The sequence below is a fragment of the Tauraco erythrolophus genome, chromosome 5 (genome assembly GCF_009769465.1).
Source record: "Tauraco erythrolophus isolate bTauEry1 chromosome 5, bTauEry1.pri, whole genome shotgun sequence".
NCBI lineage: Eukaryota > Metazoa > Chordata > Aves > Musophagiformes > Musophagidae > Tauraco > Tauraco erythrolophus.
Window position 1 is genome coordinate 17,550,050 of NC_141469.1, and position 20,952 is coordinate 17,571,001.

A 20,952-nucleotide genomic window follows, 5' to 3' on the forward strand; every position below is an offset into this window, starting at 1 on the left:
CTAGGATGTGAATTTTAACCATCTTTACTTCAGGTTGCTTTTACGTACAGGGATCAAAATAGACTTCTTCTTATGACTAAAAATATAGATTTTTAACTACAGAACCCAGCAGCCATTTTTCTGCTACATTGCCCTTCCCCCAGAAAAGTCAAGCAAGGTCTACAAAAATAGCAATTAACTTTAAAAAATAGGTCGCTTCTCTCAGCAAATTTAAGTTACATTCAGATGTAATAACAGATATTTATAAGGAACAACGTTGTGGCAAGACACCAAGAGAGGAGTGTTGTGTTCGGTTTCCTTCTGACAACACCTGCCCCCACCAGTGCTAATCTTGGTCTCTGTGAAGATCAGTATCTGGTTTGGTACTCGTGGTGCCAACGATTGAAATCATTGTAGAAAACCACTATGCTCCCAGATGCCATGCCAGTCATTATGCACCTAAGGAAAGCACAAGACCATAGTCGTTAGTGAGCCACCTCCCGTCCAATAGATGAGTCAACATACCGAAGAGTGACATCAACACGGGCAGAAGAACCCGAGACAACGACTGAAGACAGCTGGAGCTGGAAGTGCTCCGCATACTAGAAAAGTCACGCTTTGGGGCTCCCATCTTGGGCATCCAAGGACTCCAGCAGGCTGGATGTGAATCAAACTGCCATCTGCACCGTCTCTGACAGATTTTTAGATCACGACACATACAGAACACCATGCAACAGTTCGTATGTTGGCCTGAAGCTCCAGCTGAGTTAGACCACAGAATTGTTTACCAGCATGACTGTCCTGCAAGGCCACTTCAGATTTCCTGGGACTATTTCTTGGCTTGCTTGGTTGGTTTTGGGGGGGGTATTGGAGTGGGATGAAGCACTGGTGAGACAGCAAAGTGAAGGAAAGCTAGGAAAAGTGTTCGTTTCAGCTTTGCCTCCCCCATTTAAACACATGATCCCAATTGGATGTAGGCACAGGACTTGGTTGGAAATGTTCGTGTTTGGGTTTGAAAGCAATCTGAAGGCTTTGATTGTTTTGGAAGTTCCTGAAAGCAATCATTGTGCTTTCCCACTGAGGCACTTTCTAAATTCCTTACCCTTGGCCTACTCTTAGGGATCACTTAGATCTGTTTGAAAAGCCATGACCCTGACATAGCAGACAATTACAAGAGTTTCTATATTGTCTTTTCTACTGTCTCATATTAAAAGTTTTATGAAAATCAAAAGTACGAGGACATATAAAATTCTGGCATTTTAGGAAAAAGGCTCAGAATTAAAAAAAAATATTCGGAGTAAAAAGCTGCAATTTTTCCCTCAAAAACAAGACTCAATATGAAATCATCAAAACATTACATTTTGATGGTATCACACTACTTCATTTCAAGAGCACCATTTTGATTGTTTTTGTATTAAGTTAAAGTGTCTCTTTACACACTGTCACTCAAACACACACATTCATGCATACCAAATAAATTACTCTTGAGTAATTACCTGTAATTACTGAGTAATTACTCAGTGAAATACTCTGAATAAATCTCTTCTGAGTTTCTGTGTCTTCAAACCCAAAGTGAACAGGTTCCTAACTTAAGAACATGGATAAACTTACAGATGTCCATATTAAATTTCAGTTTATCAACATGCAAAGATTATGTCAATGTGTCATTAATTACAGTTTAAAGATTCTCTAAATGCAAAATTTTATAAATTTCAGAGGTCTAAAGTTCAACAGCTGTAACTCCAGCTTTTGAAATATTTTTAACAGGAGGGGCTTTTTAATGGAAAACTGTTTCTTCCAAAGCAAGTATAATCTCTAATTATGCTTAAAAGAAGTTGAAATGTTTGCTTGAAGTCCACAGATTTTACTGGCTTGGATTTTTTAAAATTCATTTGATGTAAGTTTTAGAAATGTAGTCCAGGTAAAAACGTTAAAACGTTCAGTATGGACTTCAGTAAGTGGAAGGTTAAGAGTATCAGCACGACGCAGACATTCCTAAGGGATTTAGGAGCCAAATCTACTTGAAAAATACACAGGAACTCCACTAAGCAAATACACCAAAGCAAACAAAATTCTAGCCCACAAAGTAAAAGCGTAGAAACGAAATGGTAAACATCCATCTTATAAACAAAACAATACTTTTGTGATAAAAGCACAGAAGGACTTTTAAGTACAGCTGCATTGGAAAGCGTAACATAAAAATGCAGTAAAAATATTCACTGATTGCCTTCAGTAGAAGGAATCTTCGAGGAGGGTCATGCTTTAGAAATGAAAATGCTTTCTAGAAATTAAAATTACTATATGCTTTAGCAAAATATGGATGTGTGGAGAGAATGTTATTGTGCAACTATTCTAACTGTTCTGTTTTTAACATAAAGATCTGGAATTAGGAATGTGATTTGTATCCTAAGTGAAAGAAGAAACATGAAAAGCTCTCATGTAACCTTCCACCTCCATGTGACACACACTGTACATTGGCACAGGTCAATAACTCAACCTATGCTGAAAGTTGGCCAGAGTAAGATTTCTTGAATCTCCCAAGAGTAGAAATCCTGAAAGAGATTATCTGCCCTAAATATGTCATGTTAGAAAGAAACTTATGCAAGCACAGAATTCTCAATATAATCACCAGGCTCTGTGATTCACAGAAAATCAAAATAGGAAGAAAAAAAAAAAAAAGGAAGAAAACCAAAAATGTAATTTAATTGTAAGTATACGTTCTCTGAAATTCTTGTGAAGACCAGGCTTTGCTCTAACCTTTGGTCATACGACAGGGCCATGGATCGGATTCCAGCATCACATCCTGGGTAAGCAAAAAGCCGCTTGAGGTCCCACGTCTGCCACACCATGACAACTCCATTGTCTCCACCCGTAAGCAGATACTGTCCATCTCGACTCAGCTGAATTGCCTAAGGGAAAATCACATGGATATTCGTCAGATAAACGTGTGTTGCTCCTACTCCCTCTGTTTTACTTTCACAAAAAGTTTCATATTGACAGCTGAACATCTAGGGAGACTTGGTATCAACACAAGCTTTTGCAAAGCAATGTTATTGTTACGTTATTCTACCCAGCAATAGAATTAATGTTACTATGCACAAATCTCTTTAATATGTTAGATGTCACGAGTTAAGTTTTAACTCACCTGTGATTTATTTCCTATTCCAAAGATCTAATATGAGGTCAGCTACGGAAATTTACTCTTCTAATTAGCTAGATTTACAAGATCCAGCAGCAGTGGCATTAAAATGTACTACCTGACATTCCCCCAAGGGTCTTTAACACTAGCCTAGTGGAAGCTATCTTCCTTTTCTCTCCGGCAAAAGGCTGAACAATGGAGGGAACTGAAATGTTATACAAATTACATTTAGACCAGTATTTTTAGATTCCTACTCTGGATTAATAAGATAATGACCCATTCCTTCTAACAGAGACTGTGTTTCCTTTCATCATCTATCCTGAAACTGCCTGTGACGAATTCAATGGCTTACACCCTGATTTTGCATGTCTCACGGGGACTGATGGCAAATCTACATTTGAGATCTCTATTTGGGATCCAGATCACGGAGAAAGATGGGTTATCATTGGTTTTCACAGTGAAGACTTCTTGAAACAGCGGTCTTCAAAATACAGCCAAAATATCTATTTTGATATTTCTTGTATGCTATTGGAAAAATAACGATACATACTGATCACCTGGAAGATATCTGATGACTATACCAGATGATATTATCAGATATTAAGATGACTGGAAGCATGAGAAATATTTCTTAAAGAGGGATCTTGCCAGTTTACATAAGCCAAAATATGGTTTAAGAGCACTGAACTTGAAATTTTATTAAAGTAAGTGATATCCTATGGGGCCAGACCAACCACGATCTATCTAGCCCAGTGTTGTATCACCAACAGTGGCAGCAGGAGATGCTATGAGGCTGGCCGCTCTGCAGTCCCTTCCCCTTGTGATCTCCAGTGCCCACCATCACTGCATCAGAAATATCAGAAAGTATATCTCTGTCCATTCCCTTTAGTATCTATTTATGGATTTCTGGATTTTCTTAATCTGCTTTTGAGCCTGCTGATGCCTTCTGTGCAAAAAAAAAAAAAAAAAAAAAAATTGGCAGAAGCTCATTACAGTGCAAAATAGTTTTATCTTTTTTGCAGTGATCCTGCTAGTTTCAATGAGTACCCCATAGGTCTCACATTGTGGTGTTTCCTGAATAACAGTTCTGCATTCATCTCATCCAGTGCCTTCAACACTCAGTAGACCTTCAGCACTCCCTCCTTCAGAAAACACTGAATAAAACTAGCCCCCGCCACCAACCCCTGGAAGACGTTGTTACTGACTTTTCTCACAGCAATACCAAGATCTTACATATTTTTTTTCAATATGAGTCTTAGCAATTACTACTGTAGTAACACTGAAGAGTACAAAACTTCTGAAAGGAAGACCCTGTCCTGCTGCCATGCAGGACAGAAACTTCAGCAGTAGAGGATACAAGACCCTGATTTAACAGCCTCATCCTCAACTATCTGGGAAAATTGAAGGGTTTGTAGGGTTTTCAAAAAAACCTCAAACCAAACAAAACCAAACAAGTTGAATGAACTCTGTCACATGGAATGACATCAGCACGAGCATCATGGCATCTTTATGCACCTCACTGTAAGGGATGATTGGTTGCAGGGGAAAACTCCACATCCCTGGGCTACAATCAGTACAGAATGTAGATGCTTGGCATTATCTACTGCGTGCATTTAACCCGAGATTTGTGAATCAGCTAAATTTGGGCAGCTCTTTAACAAAATATACATCCTTCACTCCAGGACTAAGTCGTGATAAATTTCAGCTCCTTGACCCAAGGCAGGGAGCCACAAAACTTTCCAACAGAACAACATAAGAATGAAGGATATTCAGAGCAATGGCTGTTAAATTCCAAACACACATGTTCTACAAATAGACTGATCCACTTTCACAAAAAGATTGTCACTGTAAGGCAAGCAAACTGCCTCAAGATGATAGTCTACAAGCAAAATTCCAGCTCAAAGATTTAAATTTAGGAAACAGTGAAAAGAACTGAAGACAGGCTCTTGCAAACATACCTCTCTCTGCTGAAGTTTGCAAGTATTTTGGCACTTGCAATCCCTGCTTCTACAGTTTTTTTGATAAGCAAACGTTGTAACATACTGTGATTCTAAATTCCTCAGGAAAAGGAATTTATTTTTTTTTTAGTATACAAAATTTATAGCACATGCACCACAAAAATGAGAGAAACAAATACAAAAATGTTACGTTCATGCAACATTAAAGTGTTTATACAGACTGCTGACAAGCCCAGAAAACAGAATATACAGTGTACGTAAGATATTGCTTCAGGAACAGCAATAATTGAAGTCAGGCATATTGCATACCTGTAATTTTTGTATTGCTGTACTCTATTACTACAATGCCCAATGTATCCTTTAAGAACTATATGATGTGCAGCACTTCCATCAAGATAAAGTTTCTGTATTATATTATAAATTTGGAGTGTTTACTGCAACAACTCCCAAGTAATCAGAACGAATCACATTGTTAAAATTTCTTTTCACACAATAACTTTAAAATGAATGAAAGTGAAAAAGAAACATATACTGTAAACAAAATATTATAACACTGAAAAAAAACAGATGATAAACCTATTCCGGCTGTGTTTTCAATTAGGATGTCAACACATACATGTAAATTTAAACACAATAAAGCAGAATAGGTGGAGGTTTTTTCCAACCATATCTAAGGCTAGAAAACTGAATCCAACCAAGGCTAGTGTTGAGCATTCTGAGCTGAAGCGTCTCCCCCCAAAAAATCAAACGTTCCAGCCATAAATTGCTTCTCTGATTGTTTCTTCCAGCCTACAAAAATATGCTAAGGACCTCCCAATGCACAGGTCCAAGGGGCTTGAAAACTCATTTAGAGACGCTCTTCGAAGAGCTCAGTAACTCAGTAAGAAGTGGGTAGATAACAAACTGAGACAAGATTGTGAAAATCATCTAGAACTTGCATGCGCTGAGCAGATGATCATGAGATCTAACGTACCACATACAATTATTAAAAAGATTATTCATTAGAGGCAAAAATCAATATGGGGTGGTTTTCTTCTCTATAGCAATAGCAGCCTCCTAAGGGTATTTTCAAATTGCAATGAAGACCGTGACAAATAATTATTTGCTACACTTATAAAATTCAGCTGATGAAAATCCATTAACCTTACGGTCATGGTTCACTTGAATTTTATACTTGAGGCTTTTACTGAAGAAATGCTATATTAAAAGGCAAATTAAAGCCATTAATCTTTAACTCTTCCACTACCTGCAAAATGCAGTGTTTTTTGTGATCTTTCGATTAAATGAAGTATAGGCTTTGAACGCTTACTAATACCTACGCGATTTTACTAAGTCATTGGCTTGTCATGAAGACAAGATGCTCATTTATTTATTTTTATAGTTTATTAATACATTTCTCAGTCACTTGTCATATATATATATATGAATGAAGAAATGAATGGAAGAAAAAGGTCACCCTGTCAACATTTCAGTCTCATGACGTGCCCTTCAAGATTTAACAAACGAAAGGATGCTTTTACTCCCAAGTACTCCAACCGGTCTAGAAGACGGCATGAATCAATTTTACTGTTCTGCTTTTCCCCAGCGTAGTTTACCCACGATTCTGCTAGGTATGAAACTGTAACAACTCTGCAACTAATCTTGCTCACAACATAAGCTTCAGCCTCTCAAGTAATCCCCACAGCGCGCAATTTCAGCAACGTTCTAAAAGCTGCATTTCTGACTCGTATTTCCTCGGTAAGTCTCAAAACTCTGCACAAATCCCTTTTAACATCCCCGAGTTTTGAAAGGCAGTGCGCTTTGTAAAAAGGCAGAGCTGACACTGTGACAGGCCTGGCTTACAGCAGCAGGAGTCTTGTGGGCACTTCCACATTTCAAAACAGACTCAGGGAAAGGAAAATAAATTGGTTCCTCTGGGTGAAACAGCATACAGTCTTTGTTTAGGGTAAAATAACTTTACTTCTCAGAACAAGCAGACTATTTAGAGTTAAGTTCTTCATTAAGATATCTAAACATTACACGGTAGATGTACTGCGATATGCCTAAGCTCCACTGAGCAATGCAGTATTTAAAACAAAAACAGGTGGAAGGCATTGATTAGACTTTGAATTCCCCAGAGCGTGTGACATTTTTCCATCAGTCGTCTAGCACGAGAACGCAAGAAAGAAAATCAGAATGTTGTTCCGAACATCGCTATTGAAACTGCTTGTTTTGTCAATAACGTTCTGAAATACTGGTCCATGATGACACAGGAAAATAGAAACTACAATGTCACATTACGGATTCAACACTTGTGACCATAGGAAAATAGAAACTAGAATTTTACATTACAGATTCAACACTTATGACCTTTTCCTTCCCTCTTCCACCCTCCTTGAGCAAAAACCAAAGAAAAGTGTCTGTCAGCACAGCCCACGGGTAGATACTATTCATTTTAAATGCCCCTACTTTAATCATGCAGTTGCCACTTGCCTTCTAACATGATATAGTGCAGAAGCACTAGAAAAGACGCTGTGGGTTGTTTAAGCGTAAAGCCCAACTGGGACCACTGAGAGAGAAAGGGAACAAAACAAAACCAAATAAAACCCAAACCCCTGTACATATGTAATTCTGGCCCGCAGAGAGCAGAACTTCCATTGCCTCCAGCAACATTCCTAAAGCTGTGGGTACTGACTGAAACACTACAGAAATTGTTTTAGCCGGCGAGGGATTTCTAGATATTTTACAGATTTGCTGGCCTAGCTGACAACATAATCACAACTGAAAGTGACAGATGATCAACATTATTATTGTAAAAAGAGAAAACACTGTGATATGTGCTTGCTTTATGGAAAGAACTGGGATGAAGGGTAGGCTGAAAAATCTCAAAAGCATTTGTACAAGGACAGCCAGCGGTGCAATTTCACAGAATTGAAGAAAGATTAAAAATTGAAGCAAGAATCTACATTAATTTGGAAAAATGGCTTGGGACAGAAACATACACATTCCTACTTCATTTCACCAGCCTCAAATCTACACTTGTGGCTGCCATGGCATCCAAAGACAGAATGCCCTCTCACCCCTGCAGACAGCACTCTCACTATGGAAGAGACACCTACACAGAGAGTTATTTCTGCAGATTCCACCACCAACATATCTGACATTTTGAAAATACAGGGATGCTGGATTAACAGCCTAGTATACCACAGAGTTTTTGAAGCTTTAAAGTGGAATACACTGAACTACACTGGACATTTCAGTGGTACTGGAACAGTGACTGTTCAAGGTAAGTTATAAAATGGAAATAATGATGATCAAAATTCTTTCAAATACATTGACACATTCTTCCATCTTAAGAATTAAGAGTCAAGAGAAGAAGAAGTGCAAATTTAAAAATGCTCAAAATTTTGCACAACATCTGAAAGAATTCCAATAATTATGTAAAACAAACATGAGGGCAAAGAGGCATTTTCTTCCTGAAACATCTAATGCAAATAAAGGAAAAACTTTTGAGAGTTTTCATAAACTCAAGAGCACATTGTAAATCCCAGCAGCTCAGTTGCTGGGTTCTTCCATAGATGATGAAAGTCAGCCTGGAGGTACTACACTGCTGATATATGCTTACAACAACAAAAGTCTCCTCTTGCTGATGTTAAACAGTTTTTATATAGGAAACACTTCTTTACTGTGAGGATGACCAAGCACTGACCAAGGCTGTCCAGAGAGGCTGTGGAATCTCCATTCTTGGAGATATTCAAAAGCCATCTGGATATGGTCCTAGGCAACTGGCTCTAGATGGGCTGCTTGAGCAGGGGTGCTGGACCAGATCTTCAGGGGCTCATTCCAACCTCAACCATTCTGTGATTCTGTGCCTCTCAGACCACGACTACTGGCATAGAGACCGTAACTTCAGATAATTCAGGTAGCCTGAATATTGACCCAGCAATGTGGTCTTTCTTCATGTCTCTACTGCATTCTGTAACTTTCTAGCAGATTTGGTAAGGCTTGGTTTGTGGTTTTTTTTTTTTCCCCTTCCCTTTCCCTTCTTCCTCATTCAAGAAAAAAGCAGGAATATTTTTAATTCAAGGAAAGCATTCTTTTGACATTTCTGCTTTACTGCAGTATAGCTGGCAGGTTCTGCTCTGCTTCATAGGTACTATTTCACAGGAACTGTCAAAAGTCCTGCATTTTGTATTATAAAATAATTTCCATAAAACCATAAGCTTAAAATGCCTCCTGCATAGTTTTGGACTTGCTTGATGACTCTTGCAGCTAAAGCTGTGGAACCTAGCTGCCTGCTCAGCAAAAGCCAAAGGGCTGAAGAGTTGAAATATAGACATATGCCTATAAACTGAAGCTCAGCCCAACACACGCTATCTCAAGCGAAGATGAAGGAATGTAGAGATGCCAAAAAAGGAAAGGTCAACATCCAAACCAGCATCTCCAATGACCTCCTGCCTTCAGACTCAAAAGTAAAGTAGTAGCCTGGCTTCTCTTGGTCAGCAATTAGTAATATTTGTACTCTTCAGTTCAAGGAAATGCCTACGAGGTATTCCTTACTATATGAACAGTTATTTTAAAATTAAAAACAGTGCTATTAGGAGTACAAGGTCCCTTTAACAATTTTTTCGGAATGATGCTATTATGGTCTAGCACCATCTATTTCTATGGCCTGGCTACAGAAAGAGTCTCCACACAACTCCAACATTAGTAGCTTTTCCTAATGCTGGAAATGACAGTCCTTAGCACGCATTTGAGCACACTCACCTTTATCTTGTCATCTGTTTCCATAGTGGCTTGAAGTCTCCCATTCACACTGAATACACAGAAGAGGCCGTTTTCATAATATATGACACAGTGGCCTTCTCTTGAAGCTTGAATAAGTTTTGGTCTCAGGCAGTTTTCAGGACCTTCTAATGTTTCAGGACCTTCTAATGTCCTCAGTAGATCTCCATTCATAGAATGTATGAGACATGGTCCTTCTAACGAGACAGAATAAAATCTCTAGTTACTGATTTACATGCTTATTTGAAGACATTGTATATAAAATAATAAGTAAGGCCTTCTACTTAGGTAATCACTATTATATTACGTTACAATAATTTTTACCATGTTTAAGTGGATAGCCTATGACTTTAAGGGTGGCAGAGAGTAAAAGGAACAGCCTATCCCTTAAAAGCTTTGTAATAAGCTATTTTAGAGCACCTAACAAAACTAGTTAGAGACCTAACAGATTTTCTTTTGTGAATTTTCTTTTACAACTGGCAGTGGTTAACTTCAAGACCAGAAAAAATAAACGTACTGAATCCTAAAATAAGATTTTCAAAATACAAGGACACACAAAGGTAAGTTTAATGAATTTACAAAAGTGTATATTCTCATATTAAGATTTCAACCCATACATGGCGCATTAAATATTCGCTTTTCAATGTATTTGGATAAATACCTGATTTGCATGTAAGCCACAAGTCTTCACATGCATAAAGCAGAAATGCACATAGGTGCACATGGTAAAAAGCATTTCAAAGCAGATACCTTGGAAACACTAAAGAAGAAAGATCCTAATTCTAAGAAATTTCCAGTTTAAAAATAATTGTGGACCAGCAAACAGGAAAATGATAAACAATATCCATAGAATCAACATCAGTCTTATATCACTCATATAATTTGCCTACCAAAAGCTGGTCTTTGAGAACACGAATGGGGCATATTACAGGCTTTGTAGCTAAGCTCAAAAAGCCTGAACAGAATTACTGTAAATTTCATTTGGTAGTTTATATATACTCTTCATCAAACAAACAAGACAGCACGTTCTCTTTCTCCCAAAACTAATTTTTGCTTCCCTTTCTGAGAAGTTATCTATAACAAACATCCTTCACCATCCTGGCAGTCAAGAGCTGTATCCAACTGCATGCTATATGCAATTACACACTGGATAAACAAACAAAAAGAAATAGTAATCAGTAGGCTATAACAGGGAAACTGATGTGGTGGCCTCTTTTTGTAAACATCTGAATAATCCTCAGTTTTAACGTGTTTATGAAGAGGTTTCAAATTCCACCGCAATTACAAAAAGGTTAGAAATAAAACCACCATAAAGTTAATAAATTCTGCCACCTGAGACTGTATTACTTGTTGCATTAGGATTATAGCTTCGTGAACAGAAAGAAATGACAACAGCTACCTTACCTTTCGAACCACTTATTACCAGGCCAAGTTCAGCACAAATGGTAGCACAGGTGATCTCATAGTCATGTCCTGTCAAAACAGCTCGAGGAGTTGCAAAATCACCTTCAATGAAAAAACAATAAAAGCAATCCTTGGTTACAATCTGTTTCTGAAATCACTGCTTTCAATCACTGAAGTGTCTTCAGTTTCCTTGCCCTCCGAGTTCACGTTCCTTACAAATCACTTCTATGCTACTGTTTGCATATGCTTGTTCTGTAGTCGTATCTATACAGCACAGCAGCAGTATGCTATAGGAATTCAGCCTGCACGTTTACCAACGCACATTAATATAAGTCAAGCGTGTGGTAAAACCAAACTGAAGTCAGAGCACACAGATTTGCATTTTCCCCTCCCTCCGTCTCCCCTGCTATTTTTTTTATTTTGTGGAGGAAGAGATCGAAGTCAATTACTACCTTTTCCTATAACAGGCACACATAAACCAAGTGTCACTACGACAGATACTGAGAAGAGACACCTACAGTGTCCGAAGATGAGGTAAAACATCTATTGACTGATTTTATTTTAACCTCGTAACAGTGTTGAAACCTCAGCCTCATGTCTAACTCCTTGTAAGATGCGGAGCTTGGACCAGCTTCAGATGAATTTGCAAAATCAAAACACACTAACGCAATGTTAATTATCACTGCCTCTATTAAACATTGCACTGCAAGAAGAACAAATAAAACTGTATTTTTTTGAGATTCTGTTTGTAATCAAACATACACGGATACTATAAAGGAAAAGAGTTTGTACAATTGGCCCATTCAAAAGAAAAGAAAAATTATTCTCCAGGTGAAGACACAGAAAGGGTAAGCGAATGCTATAACGCTCTTTAAGTAGTGTTACAACTTCACTCACAGGTCATTCACTAGATCACCCTCTTCAAGAGTGCTAGTATTTCATGGAAATCGCAATGTTGTTTTTGTATTACCACACAATTAGTTCAGTCATAGCATTTTATGAAGCATTTGAACTCTAAAGACTGTATCTCAGGCAATGTTATCATGTAGTTTCAAAAAGGATTAGAGGAGTTTTTAAGCAGCGAGGAATAATTTCACTTCACAATAAACGATGATATGTGAGATACCAGCAAAGCAGTAAAGCAATGGTAAAATCAAACTCTTTTTACTTCAAAAACAGGAGATGGTTTGGCAAAAAGATGGAATAACAATAGGGCGAACTGACTCCATTTGTTACTACGGTAGCATCATTCAGATTATATTTGGGGTTGTAACTTTCCAAAAGATAAAACCAGTATAATGTCATTGGTTTGTCCACGTAGAGCCTTAACAGTACTAGGAATGGTGGTACTGGGTCTTATTAGAAATTAAGGAAATATATTAAAACAGGTAGCTACCCAGACCCTGCACATGTATAGTGAGGGACTTCTGTGGAAAAGAAGTGCAGATCTGGGTTTGCATAAATAAAAGCTTAGCTTACTCTCCATATTTTACATTTTTACTTGGACCACTTGCAACACCTTCCACAGCGTCCAGGTAGCTGCCACATTCAAACAGCTTTGTAAAACAGGTCCTAACCTACTGCAAAGTATCAAATCAAGGATTTTGATCTGTCAACATTTGATTTATTCTGCAGTTGCTGTTATGAACTATCATTTATACCCACAATACAGAATCTTGAAAAAGCAAACACATCTGTTTCTTCTTAGACATACACACTAAATATATATGCGTGCATATATACACACACGTATGCACGCATGTTATCAGCATTTTAAATCTGAAAACGCTTTGGAGCAACTTGCTGAATTGTCCCTAATCTCTTAGTAAGCAATCATTAAAAGCTACTGCTTTTGTTTCGTATGTTTGGCAAAACACACTCAAACCCAGGAAGTATGGCAGACAGTTCGGAAGCAAAGGAAAAACTCCTAACAAATTAGAAGCATAAGGGTAGACTTAATGACCTCTAGGTACTTCTCAGGTGGCTGATCCTACGAATGCTCACAAACCTTTTACAGTTTGCTCTATTGAACTTGCCTCACCTAAGCATGGGGCAGGCACCTTACAAGATTCATAAATGAATGTTGTGTAGACAAGCCACAGATCTGCAGTTGTAGAGGAAAATGTAACAGCAACTACAACAGTTGTCTTATCCAGTAACAATTTAATTTTGTTGACCCGATTCTTTCTCCCTGTTGTACCCAAGCCACAAAAAAGGAGGCAGCTTTGTGCATTTAAAGTTCTTGCTTGTCTTCTTTTAAATGAGCTGCCCACATTAGCAAAATGCTAGAATTCTGGGTTTATTGCTTTCCTTTGCTTCCAGAAATTGCATTTAACACATACTCACACAGATCAGCAAGGAATTGATCTAATTATGTACTACACACGTTAAAGAAACTTTTGAAATCAAAGAAGTTTTAAGCGTACAACGCTGTAGTGGAAGTAATGAATATAAGATGTCGGAGTTCGAAGGACTTACAAGAAGCAATGTCTACATGAATTATTAGGAGGTGCAGATAAACAAAATCTTTATAGCAAACTTACTGCTTACAGCAACTACATTACTGTAGGCTTTACCTATGTTAGGCTGTCAGTAACTACCTACATAATATGTAGGAGATAAGATTCTTAAAACAAGAAGTACAAACTGAGCATATATATTTATCACAGTCCACAGAAAAGCAATGGTAAAATCAAACTCTTTACTTCAAAAACAGGAGATGGTTTTGCAAAAAGATGTAATGTTACTTTTCTCCACAGAAAAGTAAAATTACATAAGTAATGCTCGTAGTCTTTTTAGAATTTGGACCTGACTTCAAACATAACAGAGTATAAATGTACAGGAGGCAGGATCAAGGTTCCATAAATTATATCAACTGTTTACTAAATTACATTTGTTTTAAAGGAAAAAAAAAAATAGAATAAATCTGAATAGTATCTTTAAAGAAATTAGGACTTGAATAAATACTGTAAAAGAGGAGTCCTGTGAAAAGTCAGGATGACTCCTTTGATAAGAATGTCAAGTATTTAGGGGTTTCCAAGCCTCTGATTTTCCAAATAATGGGGTCAACTTAAAAGCTGGTCGTAGAGCAGAACAGATTTCTTTAAAAGCTTTTAAACTGTTACTGCTTCAGAAGATTGTCATGGTTTTCAATAATGCAAAGAGAAAATTTTATTTTGTTGCTGGTTTAAGGGGCACCACTTCAAACTTTTCTAAATTGTTTTAGGGGAACCGGCTTGCAGACCTTTTGAAAAGCTGGGGAAGTGACTTCAAAGGCAAAAGAGTCTTTGTCCGCTAAGCAGGTTTACGACCACTGATGCAAACCCTAACTCAGGACTGAAAAGAATACTCTGTGCATCTTTATGGAGATCCTTAAGGAAGATGAACGAGTCAAATGAGATTAAAGATAGTTCAAATCCTAGCACTAATAACCAAGACACAACAGTTTTACAGATGTGCTTTTCTCAGCATACTATACAATAATATCCTTAGTCTATACCATTGCTGGATTGCTACTTGAAGTTGAATGCTCTAAGAATCCTAATGTCACATTCACATTGCAAAAAATGTCATCAATGATTTATTTACATCTCAGGAGGTACACGTAAAGTTATTTTCCAGTAATGGACAGAGTGCTTTACCTTTACAACAACCATTCAAATTATTTCAAAAGAACTCTCCTACGTTCCAATATATAATTTCTGCAAAGTTGTTTTCCCGTAGAAAATAGCATAAAATATCACTCTTCCTTAAGTGACTAAAGTGCATTTTAAATCATAAAATTCAAGCTTCCAAAGATAAAAGAAGAGCACATGGTATCATATCAGCTTATGGTGATATTTCAATGACAAAATGTTAGGTGTTTGGAAGCTACATTTAAAAAGAAACAGCGGGATGATAGCAAAGTCAAAACTTTCTTCTAGTTTAATGATATCCAGAAGAAGATATGCCTCACTGGATAACAAGAAGTTGGATTGTATTGCTGGGTCTTTTTCCGCTATTTTTTCAGCTTTGGTGATGTTACAAAACAAAATAGGATCATGACATTTAAAATCCATCAGTAAATTCCTAAAATGACCACTTTCTCTATTTTCAGCACTAAGCTGTAAGAGCTGAGTCAAACACAGGAACTTATTTAAAGAAAAATCTCTCCCTGTAAAGAAATCAAACTAGAGATCGGCTGAAAAACTCATCTCAGAACAAAATATGAAATACACTTCTTACTACTTCTGGGTGAAATAATATTATGCAACACATTAAAATATAAAATATTTGAGTATGCTCCTTTTTATGTTTTATGCTGAGAAGACAGTTAATTATGATAAGTCACAGACAGCCAAACAGTCATTTCTAAATTATTGTTCTATGACTGCAGAGGCTGTAGGGCACTTTTAAATGGCAAATTAATTATGTGGTTTTATGTCAATATAAAATCCGAATTAAATGAAGCATCAGTTAATCTATCTTTTTACCTACTTCTTGTAAAAATAAGTGATTGAGTACTTTCTCAGAAGGATACATCAACCAAACCAAATTATATATGTAAAAGTCTTCCAAAAATCATTTTACAAATGTCACGATTTTGAAGTTGCCTCATATGATAAAAATTGAGGAAAACAATAAAAGGTTTTAAATCAATTTGAGAAGTACAAAGCTACTTACAGAACATATGACATTTGGACAAAAGTGATTTCAGCAAAACATAAGTAAATCAAGAAAACTAATTTGCTGCTAGGCTTCTATGTTGATTATATAGCAAGTTTCGGAGTTTAATTACACCAAAGTGATGATTGTCAATTATTATATAAACCCTGTATATTACCATTATTTATAGATCACACAGAGTGAACATTTAAGTGACAGCCAACTGGTTAAAAACCCGTTTCACTGGCGCAGAAAGGATAGCTCTCTGATGGATGTGAGATCTTATCAAAGCGATATCAGACCATATTATCGCAGTATTCCTAAAATTTCCATGTGAATAATCTTTTCTTTGTAAATATGTGTTTTTATGTAACAATGTAATCTTTTCATATTATGTAGGAACTTCATTGTTTTCCGGTTCTTCACATGACACCCCATCAGCATTTCCTCTAATTCCTTCAAACTACAACCCATCTGTGCAGACTTTTTTTTTTTTTACAACAAAAAGTACAACCTTACGCTTAGATGAAAGTTCTGGTTTTGCAAACAACACTGCAACTGCATACTTCCTGAAAAAAGAACAGTATCTTTGAATGACATATCATTCTATCCTGAAGCAAAATCTAAAACCATAAAACACAAGATGCCATAGTGCTGTTATGTTTGCTCAGTAAAGAAAAAAAAAACAACCAAACTAGATTTATCTTGTAGAATTAATTTCAGCAAATATAACACAGGAAAGACTCACTGTACTCCTTCCTACAGTCACGCTGTGCAACAAGTGACTAACATTCAGCACTAATACGAGATTTTTCATCCGCGTTGTGTCGAGAGAACAGATTCGTTAGGTTTCCAAAATAAAACAGTAAAGAAAAAGATTTAACAGGCCTTCATGAATTGGATATTACAATTCAGATTTCAAAAGTCAATAATCCCCAGCCTCTTAATTCCTACACCATGTGCAATGCGAAGCTTGCTGGAACGAGTTGCCCCTTACTGGGGATTCATCTGCTGGAAGTCCTGGAAGTCATTCAGCAGGACTCCTCCCACTGAATACAGATGTTTTGAAGCCCCTGGAAACTATCTGCAGATGAATATTCAGGGTCAGTGTACACTAATATTTTAATATTTGCACCATCCCGACTTCATAAACTGCTACTTAAAAATCAGCTTTGAAGTTTTGAAACACTGTCATTTTTGTTTGAGAATGTTCTAAAACAGCTTTATGAAGGGGCTTTTTTTGTTTATGCTAAAAAAAAAAATCCGTTTTCTTTATTTTTCTCTCTTGTGTTTTATAACTATTCCTGTGCTTAGTGAGTCCAAGAAATAAAAAAAAAAACAAAACTCAACAGAAAAGGAAAAAATTCATCAAGCAATTATTTCAGTCAGAAATAGCACCTACTGTGGAATTGCTGTAAGATAAAAGACATGCTGAACATGACCATGCATGAACATGCTGAAACTGACCACTAGTTGAAATTTATATATTATTTCATACCTTGGGCTGAAAATCATCTGAGATGAGAGGTTTCACATGAGAATTCAGCTCAATTAGGCAGGTTTTGATTTTTTTTTCTGTTAAAATACTGTATTAAAATAATTTATTTTTGTTCAAAACAAGAAAAATGTATCACTGCTATATAACTGGTCCATAACAGCACGTAGAAAAGGCTGTGCTTTACCTGTGTGGTTGCTTTTGTAAAGTTAATTTCAAACTATGGCACTAGACAGATGTTTACCACCTTTACATACCACTGGCATACACCAAGTCCAGAGCATACATAAATTAGCTATCTTTTTTAAAGTAGCTGTTTTAAACCAGAGACTTTTTTTGATGAAGAAGGACCTAATTCTTATTAGACATAGTATTCTTGCATTCAGCAGAATAATGCTTATCTCTGTGATGCTAGTGTTAATAGAATTTAGATCCAGAAACACTTACAAAATAATTTCCTACCCAAGTCAGGATTATTGCATTGACCAAATAATTTTTACAATGTTTAAGTTGGTAATTTTATTCTAGACTATAAATTATTATATCTTCTGAATTACTCTGTTCTGTCTTCCATGGTATAGACTTTGAACTGAATGGTTATTCTTCCCAGCAACCAAACAAGGTAAATAAATGTGATATATTACTACATTATCTCACACTATGTGTATGGTGCACATTAACGTTGTATTCATTTACTATATGAGTATAATTCCTTCTACCACATCAACTATTAGTTACAAGTTGTAAATATAGCATTGTTTTTCCTGGAACTCAAAGATCTGCATTACATCATAAAGCACTAAATATCCTTATCCTTCTGGACAATTTCATGCATATAGTTTTAGTGACACCTAAAGCTGGATACTGCCAAAAAAGCAGCACCCGAACTCTTTCTCTGCTTCCAGTCTCGAAATACATACCGCCTGCACTTGCATCTGGACTGTGCCTCAAAATTTGGTCTACAATGTTCCTTTGCACGCACTTACTCTGATTGACAAATCCTGAATCGAAACCTCTCTGAGCCAGCTGAAACCAAGGACGATACAGATGCTGCTCTCAACACTGCTGGACATACTTTTAGCCAGAACAAATATTTATAGCACACAAACTTCCACGCTCATCAGTACCAAATCACTATGACTATGTAAACGCTTTCCGAACCATCTGTGAACGCTATTACAAGACCTTGTGCTCATATCTATGGCATGATTTTCTTGGCATTACATAAATACAAAATTATATTGCTTATGCAGCATCATTGCAGATTCCCAGATATACCAGAATTCATCCACCTGTTATACCTCATCTTTTCTCAGTTTAAATATTTGGAGGTTAGAACTATCATTTACATGTGATTTACAGAGTACTTGGAAGAATGAGGCCTCAACCTCTTTGAGGTACCAATATGTTACAGCTTAAAGAAGGACCAACAGTGACCTTTTGTACCTGCATAATTTAAGGCTCTGTTCTAGATTCGTGCAGATAGTCTTGGTACTTGCTGCACGGGCTACAACGGTGGCCTGTGAAGATACAGGGAACTGCAGGACCAATTACAGCATCAGGGCCTCTGCCCATTAAGCTTTCATGAGGCTTCCAAGACTAACATCAAATAATGCAGTAAAAGTAAGGCAGAAGAATATTTAGTGGTTGCTACACTTTTCAAAACATGTTACGGATACTTTTCTAAGTCTTGTGGGTCTGCTCTAGGAAATAAATTTTACTGAATTTGACTTACAACAGGAACAGAAAAATTTAATACTGCACTTGCTAAAGCTCTAGTAAAAAAGAAAAAAGTATTCCATTTCTTTTTACAGTCGCACTTAACAAAACACTACCGACCTATTTCTATTTCAGTTCCTATGTCAACCTTAAATTGACATTCTATTTTCTCACTATAATTTTAATAAAAAGGATAAAAATTATATTACAAATTAAATCAGTGGGTTTTGCACCAAATATGTGAAAATATATATATTTCAAATATTTTACTAGGCAGCGCTTTGCAGTCAGTCCCAACAGCTTTCAACTCAATGCCAGCAGATGGTGCTAAAGGACTCCTGCTTTATATACGATATCGTGCTTCTCTGCACAGCCATTTTTGAGAAACAAAGAAAATTTGTTATGTCTGCAGTTAAACAGTGTTAAAATAATACTGAATTATTTACTGGCTTTTTTTGAAGGACTCACACAGTAATATAATGTGTGTAGGGATAAAAAATAAATGTGCTGTGGAGCACCAAAAGGAGCACATGCAGGCTGTTTTTAAACTCAGTGCTGTGCTATCAGAGAGCAACACTCTTTTCTTAACAGACTGACGACAGTGAACAGCATGTATCGCCTCAATAGCTGCACCAATTCCAAATGTATTTTAGTATTTGGAGGTTCTGCAAGTTTTTAGCTATTATGGTAGACCACCATTTGACAGAAATTAACAATAGCAGAATTTCCATTACTAACACAACTACTGATTTATGGACATTTTGATACCCCTACTACTTAGCATGATAAATGCACAAGGGAACATGGACAGATAAGATTTTTACAAGTACTTTCCAATTAATTTTTTTATGAAAAGAAGCTGTTATGCAAGCTACTTCTAAAAATACATATTTTTAAGGAAATAATAATTAAAAAACTAAATAAATATTTACGCTATAAACATTCTTTAGAAATGTGAAAACTTATCTTCTTTATTGTCATTGGTTTTGAAACTGAATATAAAAGTCCAGATCATGCAGAAACCTGGGAACCAAGACATAGGTAATTCAAGATGAGGATAAGGATGGGGGAAGAAGGCGAAGAGCATTTTTTGCTACTAAGTTAACAGCAGACATGACCTGCTTGAAATCAGTGTGACTATTAGCTGCGTACAGAGGCAAGCACGTATGCAAATCTTCACAGAATTCACGTTTACAGGGTTAGTGTGCCTGAGTACAAAGAAATTATTACCTATTACATTATATTACTCTTTAATCAACCAATATAAAAGATGCTCATCGGGTCATATCTCCAAAGTTTAAATCACCTGCATTATCCACTTAAATAATTAATTATCAAGCACTCATTTTTAAAAAGTTTAAATTTACAAACTGAAAAATGTGTGTAGCAGTTGATGGAACACAGATGTTTTATCTTTTGCTATGATTACTAATACAATTAAAAGTAATGATTTCTCTAGTCTCAAGACAATAGCTTTAATTTAATAATAATGTTAATGGATAAAAAGTCTTTCAGGTATTCAAACACTTATTTAGGAATTGTAGCTATAAAAAACCTAAATAAAATACTGTTTCTTTTAAAAGTAGCTTGGACAGTAGCTAGATTGTTCTTCAGCAAGACAGGCAATGGTGATTAAATTTTGAATCCTTTGGGAGATTTCATATCTTAACAAATTAAAAAGATTATGTATTTTAAAATTTTGTATCTGAGGAAGATATCCTACACGATAGCAATAGTAAAAGTGTTCAATGAATCCTCTCAACTAAATCTCAGTTAAATCCAGTAACTGTTTTTTTAAAGTATGAAATCATGTGCTTACATTCACACATGTGCCCTGCTACACAGCTACA

The 20,952-nt window shown here is 36.4% G+C and overlaps 1 protein-coding gene across 5 annotated transcripts in view; it reads right to left on the reverse strand.

The window, feature by feature from the left end:
- Positions 1–347: 347 nt before the first annotated feature.
- The window catches only part of LRBA (LPS responsive beige-like anchor protein), a 422,962-nt gene continuing 402,357 nt past the window's right edge, over positions 348–20,952 (reverse strand). For all 5 annotated transcript variants that reach the window (XM_086612273.1, XM_086612271.1, XM_086612272.1 and 2 more), the window contains 4 exons: positions 11,245–11,346; positions 9,823–10,037; positions 2,737–2,888; positions 348–438 (listed from right to left, as the gene is read on the reverse strand). In XM_086612273.1, the coding sequence (XP_086468399.1) occupies positions 348–438; positions 2,737–2,888; positions 9,823–10,037; positions 11,245–11,346 (560 nt within the window). The remainder of the gene's footprint in view (positions 439–2,736; positions 2,889–9,822; positions 10,038–11,244; positions 11,347–20,952) is intronic.